At 37.7% G+C, this 8975-nt stretch overlaps 1 protein-coding gene across 1 annotated transcript; it reads right to left on the bottom strand.

The window, feature by feature from the left end:
• Positions 1 to 2752: 2752 nt before the first annotated feature.
• Positions 2753 to 4291, bottom strand: LOC129732964 (serine protease inhibitor dipetalogastin-like). The gene is made up of 3 exons (XM_055694455.1): positions 3618 to 4291; positions 3288 to 3372; positions 2753 to 3180 (listed from the first exon to the last, which is right to left on the bottom strand). The coding sequence occupies exons 1-3, from the start codon at positions 3899 to 3901 to the stop codon at positions 2890 to 2892; spliced, it is 660 nt and encodes a 219-aa protein (XP_055550430.1). The 5' UTR covers positions 3902 to 4291; the 3' UTR covers positions 2753 to 2889.
• Between the last annotated feature and the right edge of the window lie 4684 nt (positions 4292 to 8975).

The following is an 8975-nucleotide window of genomic DNA, read 5'->3' as shown; positions in this document are numbered from 1 at the left end:
TCCTAGTTCATTCGTGTTACATGTTTCAACAAACTGTGTTTAAGTGGAAACATAAATGAAATAAAACTAAAAATCGGCCTACAACTTGAATAAAAGTTTGGGGCATGAGGAAATTTTTTGTTATCACCAGCGTGTTGATTATTTGCGCCCAAAAAAAAAACTTGTATTAGTGAAATCGACCACTAATACTAGCGCAGATAGAAAGGTCTATTTGACGTATGCCTATAGAGCAAAATAATGCGCAAAAACCGGTGCATGGGGTTTTCGCGAGCGAATTCATTGGACACTGAAAAAAAATGTCGCACCACCGTCAATCATAAAATCGCATTACATGTGAAATTTTTCCACTCGCGATTCCCCCCCCCCCCCTGCAACGGTCAAATTCCCCCCTAGGGGGGAATTCCCCCCCGGTTGAAAACCGCTGGTTTACACCTTGCATGACCAGATTTTGTTATACAACAAATCATAATGAAAATAATTTTCAAGCATGACCCGCCGAAGTTGATTGAATTTTGTAACGTCCAATTACGAATTTTATTTTTTTTTATTTCCATTGAGTCAACAGTAACACGAGTTGGTAAAATAGATAATTGCCTCAAATAATTTCTGTGAAGAGTGTGCTAGTTTCTTGCGAAATATTTAAAATATGTAATAACTTAAGGTTGTATGTAGAACACACACTTTAGTAGTGTATGGATTGTACTACTTCCTAACCTCCAAATTCATTCTCCGCCAGCTGGGCCACGTTAGCTTGACCAACTGTTTCAACCAGGACTCTGCATGTCGAGGCGGTATAAGATTAGATAAGCGTGTTACTCAAAATTTTAAATCATAGTTCAATGGAAGTGCAGCCGACACTTCGAAAGACGCCGGCCACGTTGGCCTGGCGGCTTTTGGTAACCTTTAAACCTGATTGATATTTCGCAATAGGTGGTTGATAATTTCGATGACTAATCCGCATACAAAAATGACATCCGATTTGACTATAAATAACAGACTAAATTTACAACAGATGAGTTTACACCTTGCATGACCAGATTTTGTTATACAACAAATCATAATGAAAATAATTTTCAAGCATGACCCGCCGAAGTTGATTGAATTTTGTAACGTCCAATTAACGAATTTTCATTTTTTTTTATTTCCATTGAGTCAACAGTAACTCGAGTTGGTAAAATAGATAATTGCCTCAAATAATTTCTGTGAAGAGTGTGCTAGTTTCTTGCGAAATATTTAAAATATGTATTAACTTAAGGTTGTATGTAGAACACACACTTTTGTAGTCCAGAATTTACCAAATGTGTGCTAATTTTTACAAATTTTCGGTTACGTGTGAGCAGTTTCGAACCTTTTCATTATTTTCTGCATTTAATTTATTTAATTTATAAGAGGAGAGAATAAGCCTTTTCTTTCGGAATACCTAATTAAAAAAGCCACGAAACTACAACACAAACACCTAATTATTTCACTTCCTCTAAAGATTCCTGGGTAATCTCATTATGCATTTCTTTTCAAGTTTACACTTTATACAAAATACAGGAATTACAAACCAAAGCCATTCTAAGTAAAAAAATCAAACGTGTTTATAATAAATGCAATTCCTAGAGCTCTTGAAAGAATATCCAGTGGTGGGCACCGCTAACCGAAAATTTAGCGACGCTAATCGCTAAGTCGCTAACCGGAAAATTTAGCTCGATAATCGCTAAATGCTGAACGCTAAACCCACATTAGCGGAACTTTCGCTAATCACTAATCGCTAACTTTTTAATATGTAAATAGTCATATCGCTATATTTATTGCTCGTGTTTTGTAAGATTTGGACCACTTTGATCTGTTTTGGTGAAACAAACGAAATCAATTACTTTTCAAAGCTATTTACAGTCAGAGGTTTACGAAACGGTATTCATATTTGATTTTGTAAAAACAGGAATAACAAAAGTTATTTAGCTTGCATTGAAAATAGATACTCTTAGGAATGTTTTCATAAAAATTCAATTATTATCTGAATCGAAAAAGTAGAACCAAAGTTGTCATAATTTCAAGCGCATTGCAATTTACCAAAGTTCTTGATGTGCCAAAAATTTAATCTAGACCTTGTGCTTGTTCTTCAAAATGCTCCTGTGGCTTGTACGATAACTGTAACTCCATTCTAGGGTAAAAAAACTGACAAAAGTAACTTTCGCAGTAAAGTATGTTCATCTTTCGAAGCAATTTACGTACGCCATCAGCAATTCACAGTTTTTCTAAATATTTTGTATTGTCGCCTCTCTACAAAATTTAGCGAATTAGCGTTTCGGAGGCCAAAATATTAGCGACGCTAACAGTTTCGCTAACCAGCTCAAAAATTAGCGAAATCGCTAAATCGCTAACTGAATTTTAGCGTCGCTAATTAGCGAATTAGCGAATTAGCGGAATGGTGCCCAGCACTGAGAATATCAAATATCACAACAATGTTACAACATCATTATGAATCATTACAACATCATTATGAACCGTTCAGATAATTTTCGGGCCCTATACTATACCAGATACCTCCATACTGTTAACAAGAACAAACTCATTTTTTTATGTAAGAGGTGTTGACTGAGTAAATCGAGACCACATTCACGTGTACGTTATTGCGTCTCAAAAGCTCATTCCACATTGACCACACTAAAAGCTAATCCTCTCGGTTTAAGTAGTCCTTGTAACCTAATCTACTTGTAAAGTTATCTACGGGAAATTTCCACAGTAAAACAATATGACTGAGTCATCTGGTGATAGTAATAATTTTTATTTTTTTTAAGGCAAATTTCCAATTAAGTATCTCATTAGTCATCGAATTTACACCTTTCAAATACATATGTATGCTTATAAACACCTTCTACATCTCAATTACGGCGCTTGTACTCAGTACTCCACCGGTAACTCTTCCAGGTTGTCTGCCAAAGTATCGCAAGCTCCATCCTGCAGCTTCTTTAGTCCATTCGCCCTTCCCAAATCTGAGTTAGCTTCACACCGCAAGCTGCACTCGTTGCTGTATGTATGAAGATCGGTTCCACAGACTGGCATATAGATCCGTGGACAGGCACATATTCCTCGCTCGCTGGAAAGTCGTCCTTCCACTGATGTTGGCAACAAAGACCCCAACAGGATCACTGTAGTCAAGATTAAAACTGATACACGATGCATTTTTTTTGTCTAGGCACTTTAGCTCACAGGCTTCACGTATACTACTGATGAATGCCATCGAAATGGTATTACTTTATAAAAAGAACCCACTTAGACTATCGATTTCTAGATACTACCTTATCGAATCGCCACACTCCTGACATTGATAACAGAACTGAGTGCAGTAGGGTAAAATCCAAGAGATTATTAACGCTATCATACCTGGTCAACATCTTCGAAAGTGCATAAAGGTACTTCAGAGATTAAATAAGTTTTTTGGATGAAAACTTATTATGAGAAATTTGCCCCACAACACTATATCTATATGTACTTTAGCACAGATGGAAGCAGACTTACATCAAGTATGTTCGGATCAATTTATAGCGCAAACTGTTTTAGCTGAGCTCAGTACATATATTACTCACTGGAAAAATAAACACAACAGGCATATAAATAGAAACATTCACTCTAAGTGTATTACGCTTTTTTCAATTAAATTAAACAATTTCGTTTCATCACAGGATCCACTGCGTCTCTTTTTCAATCCTATCATAGTTCCGGTCGCAGTAGCCATAGCACAATTCAGCACACAACCGTTGGAATAGGTCACGTCATCCGAGCCGCAGACTGGCTGGTATAGAAGAGGGCACGCACAGCTGGCCATTTCCGAATATATGTCAGCGCGGACATCCGCCATCACCACCGCCAAAAGGAAGCCTGCTGTGATAATTGCTGCGAAAAATGTCTTCATTTTCGAGATATTAATGTGTCGATGATTCCTGAAATACTGTTCAACAGTCCGTTCTTGCAAGCTATGGGTATTTCAGTTTCTGCGTCGATTTTTAGATAAGATATATTGCGTCCTATGCAGGTGATAAGATACCATACGGGGAATTATTTACTTTTTACCGTCAGATTTTAATGATTTAAAACTATGTAGCAGTACCTAGTAGTCAACGATGCTTTTGCATAGAACAGCGGTTCTCAACCTGGGGTACGCGTACCCCTGGGGGTTCTCGAAAGCCTTCAGGGGGTACGCGAAAGAAAATTCAATAATGGCGGACAAAGCAATTTTTCTCTAAAATACTTCATTTGTTTTTCAATCTTGCTCTTAAAACATGACTGTAGCAATCAAAAAAACCATAGTTAAATTTGAAACCTAAACAAGACTCTCTCCTACTCTGCGAAAACAATCCAAGCCAGGGGGTACAATCGATATGAAAAGTATCGCCAAGGGGTACGCGAATAAAAAAAGTTTAAGAACCGCTGGCATAGAATATGTTCTCTTCAAAAGTTGTAGGAATGATGGAAAAATACTAGAAATAATATCCGGCATCTAATGTAAACATATACCTACCCATCTTATTTGTGTATTCGTCGAGGTTCCGGAACAACATTCACATCGAGGTAAACATCAGCAGAATTATTTTTAAAGATGATTTTAATGTAGGATTAGTTTTTGCACTGTAAATACACTGGTGTAGCACTAAAATTGTTCGTTTTTCATTTTATAACGTATAGCCACAATTGAAACAGAGTGTAGTTGAACAAAAAAACAACAACAAGTAGTAGTACGAAACGGTGTTGCCCAAGAAGGGCGGATGTTGGATATTTCAGGATATTATTTAAATAATCTCTCAAGATTAGTAATAATATTGAACTAGCATGATTTCAAATTGAGTTCGGGATAAGAAGGGTTCATCCATGAACCTCGTATACTTCAAGGAAGCTGTTCGGAGGTAGTTTCTAGAAAAACAGATATTATTTGTGAGCTAATTGGCTTCAAAGGCTGAATAACATTACTTAGTAAACAAACCTCTAATTCGCACTATTAGATCTGGATGCAATTACGTCAAACTCCAGCTTTTTTGCTGTGTTGTAACGTGTGACTTTTTCTGCCCACGTCCACATCTTTCTCGTGCATTTTTTAACATTAATCTTTCACAATAGACAAATCGCAAACAATATTCTGTGATCATCTGATCCACTCAGTACAAAATGTCCTACATATTTCAGTTGATTACTTACACAGGTGGTCGTGATCGCTATCCCGCCTTCCATTTTGTACGGAGAAGGCGTTATTACGCCGTGTGTATTTGGGCCTTAAATAGGAATGTGTGAACTCAGACATAGCAGTGCGGCATCGCTTGTTACGTCAAATATGGTTGATGGCCGGGGATGACAGGTCATTTTTTCAAATGTCTCTACGTTCCAAAAAAAAATGTTTTTCCATTCTTTCAACCCGAGATGGTCGTAAAAACCGACCCGGAAAATTTACCGGCAAATCGGAAATGTCCGAACAAAACAAGGTCCCACCCTCTGCAAAATGCGGGTCATAATCACATATTTTCCAATATCGTCACAAATTTTTCAATGTCTTCCATTTGTCTTCACAAACAAGGATGTATTCGCCGCATGGTAAACGTCTCCAATTTGAAGATATGTCTTCCATACAGACGGTGTTATAAACAGACACGCAAATAGTGAGGTCGAAAACTCCAAATGAACCGTCAAATCGAGGCTCTAAGTGTGCAAAGTAAACAAACTCATGCGTGTTACCTTGCGTACAGAATGAATGAACCACGTGCAAATATGGTTTCAACGGAAAATGTGTTCGTAATGCTCGTATTATGAGTGATGGGATGAAAATTAAATAATTGTATGAACAAAGTCAGTAATATATCCTTACAAAGTTTCGAAATTTCATTACACTTTCTAGTGCGTATGAAAAGTTATACGAAATTAAATATGGTTACCACAGTTTAAAATAAAATATTGGCAAAGGGAAGCCATATTTACTACTTTTCTCTTCGCGTATCTATTTATAACACAGTCTTTAGTCTTCCAATCTGGTATCGCTGTTGATGACAAAAACGAGAGACGCTTGCTTAGCTGCGCCATCTGCTCGTCGTGTTGTCTAAAGCATTATACTGTTGATCCAAGCATCTTTGTCCCAGCATGCATAGGATTTGTGACGAACATGAGACAACTATGCTTGGAACGGCAGTATACAAAACTTATGATTGAGTTCACCTAGATTTTTTTAAGGGAATATTAACCACGGTGATCATTCGTCCCTAAAGAGTTCGCCTAGAGACCCGAATCAACCCAATGATGCCGTATGGCATCATATGACAAATTGAAAAATTTATCGACTTAAAATTCAGTGACATTTCCATCATATGGCAATACTTTTATGAACCACAATAGCGGCATGACAGAGAAAATCACATAAAGTTAGTTTAGTTTTATACATGGACGCAGAAGCTATCCAAAGTTGAAAAATATTCACGGGGAATCCTGGGCAGATTCCGGTTAAAACATAAATGCCATATCCTTTGCCCAACTTCTTTTTATACAATAAAGAAATTGCGTCAATCAAACGGAACTGCATCTTAAACTTCATCACTGATGTATCGCATACGTATGTCATTTTAACATATAAACCATGTCCCTTTTTATATGCTTCAGTTTTTAATTGGTCAGTTTCTAGCGGATTTACTTCCCTTGTTCAAAATTGTAATTTTACGATGTAAAACCTTGTTCTCGGCTTCTGTGAAACAACCAAAAATAGCCAAACACCATTTAATATGGGTAATTCCGAAGCCGACATGATACCTAGAGACCAGAAATCGACCCCAGATTTTAATTAAAGATAACTAAATGAGCAGCGAATGATATAAGAAATAATTCTTAATTTTAAAATTTCCTTTGTTAGTGACAGCGGTGTCGCCATTTCTTTCCAGTTGGCCTCGAGGTAGGATGCTGGCCTAATAAGCCAGTCGTCATAGGTTCGAGTCTTGGAAGAGACTGTAAGTGTTAGTAGGATCGTAGCGCTAGCCCCGCAATTGTCCTGTAAATCAAACAGTTGGCTGCGTAATCTGTGTATAATAAACAGAAGGTTGAGTTCCGAATCGGAATGTAGCACCAAGGCTTTGCTTTGGTGTCACCATTTCACATGATCCTCAAATTATGGATGTTTTTCCTTTTATGGCTGGGTCGAACGCTTAAGTTGACGTCTGCAGAGGTCTCCAGTGATGGTTTCGTTCGGTTGGAGCAGTTCATACATACAGCTTGCACGTTGATGCTGATGTATGATCAAGAAACATTTTCATTTAAAAATATCTTCCTTGACTTCCGTTTGATAAGCTGTTCGACGTTCCTTGGCTTGAACTAATGTGGGTAATTTCACTTTTGTATCACTCCGATGGTTTTGAGGCATTTTCCAACCGTCAATAAGTCAACATGAAGTGTTTGACACAATTCTCTATCGAGAAATGTCAACAATTATTAATGTTTCAACTTTTCGGGATGTTTTTTGTCTTCCAAATATAAAGTTTCCACTTTCAGACCGTGAAAACCATTTTCTATCGACATAGTTGATAATGCATAACAAAATAAAAGGTGTTCACCGAGTAAATACTTTATTGTGTTTCAAGTGCTCATTCCACATTGAGCACATCAAAAGCTAATCCTTTTGGTTTAAGTAACCCTTGTAACCTAATCTACTTGTAAAGTTATCTACAGGAAATTTCCACTGTGAATCAATGTGACTGAGTCATCCCGTGATAGTGATAAATTTTATTTTTCGTAAGGTAAATTTCCAGACCTTTCATGAGTCATCGAATTTCCACCTTTTAAACATTACAACAATTAACACTTTCTACAATTCAATGGAATCGTACTCAGTACTCCACCGGTAACTCATCCAGGTTGTCTGCCAATGTATCGCAAGATCCATCCTGTAGCTTCTTAAGTCCACTCGCTCTCCCCAATTCTGAATTAGCTTCACACCGCAAGCTGCACTCATTGCCGTATGTGTGAAGGTCGGTTCCACAAACTGGCATATAAATCCGTGGACAGGCGCATATTCCGCGCTCGCGTGAAAGTCGTCCTTCCACTGATGTTGTCAACAAAGACCCCAAAAGGATCACTGTTGTCAAAATTAAAATTGAAGCACGTTGCATTATCTCTCCTTAATACTTTACTCAACAGGCTTCACGTATACTACTGATGAACGGTATCAGAATGGCATTACTTTATAAAACCAAACAACCAAGACTATCGATTTCTGCTGGACTGTCTTATCGAGTCGCCACACTCCTGACATTGATAACAGAACTGAGTGCGGAAGGGTAAAAATCCAAATTTACGATGGGAATTCCAGCTCAGCTCGAATCAACACCTTGTTTTCGCTAACATACCCAGGTGGGGATCACTTCAGAGAATAAGTAAGTTGAAAACTTGTAAGGTTGAAAACTTGTATTTTATGATTTGCCCCACAACACAACATCAATATGTACTTTAGCACAGATGAGAATATGCTTACATCAGTAACCACAATTTGATGCGACAACACAGCTATTAACTGAGCTTTGGGTAAAATTACTCACTCAAGAAATAAAAACAATGTTATTTATTTTGTAGCAAAACATTTCAACACAGTTTTTTTCCGCTTTGCAGTCAAATTTTACAGTTCAGATTCTTCGCAAGATCCACTACGTTGCTTTTTCAGTCCTATCTTGGTTCCGGTCGCAGTAGCCATAGCACAATTCAGTACGCAATCGTTGGAATAGGTCACGTTATCCGAGCCGCATACCGGTTGGTATAAAAGAGGGCACGCACAACTGGCCATTTCGGAATAAATGTCCGCGCTCACATCTACCATCACCGTCACCATAAGGAGGCCTACTAAAGTAATTGCTGCTTTCATTTTCAAGATATTATTGTGTCGATAATTGCTGAAGTACTGTTCAACAGTCCGTTCTTGCAAGCTATGGGTATCTGAGTTTTTGCGTCGATTTTATGATAAGATATACTGCGTC

The sequence above is a fragment of the Wyeomyia smithii genome, chromosome 3 (assembly GCF_029784165.1).
Source record: "Wyeomyia smithii strain HCP4-BCI-WySm-NY-G18 chromosome 3, ASM2978416v1, whole genome shotgun sequence".
Lineage (NCBI taxonomy): Eukaryota > Metazoa > Arthropoda > Insecta > Diptera > Culicidae > Wyeomyia > Wyeomyia smithii.
This window is presented reverse-complemented; position numbering and strand designations above follow the sequence as displayed.

Excerpts from the sequence above, each read along its gene's own strand:
- LOC129732964 (XM_055694455.1), bottom strand. The coding sequence starts at position 3,901 with ATGAAGACATTTTTCGCAGCAATTATCACAGCAGGCTTCCTTTTGGCG. Across the intron at positions 3,373-3,617 it reads AAAAGCGTAATACACTTAGA|GTATGATAGCGTTAATAATC; the intron begins GTGAATGTTTCT and ends GATGTTGACCAG. Across the intron at positions 3,181-3,287 it reads GAGTGTGGCGATTCGATAAG|ACAAAAAAAATGCATCGTGT; the intron begins GTAGTATCTAGA and ends TAAAGTGCCTAG.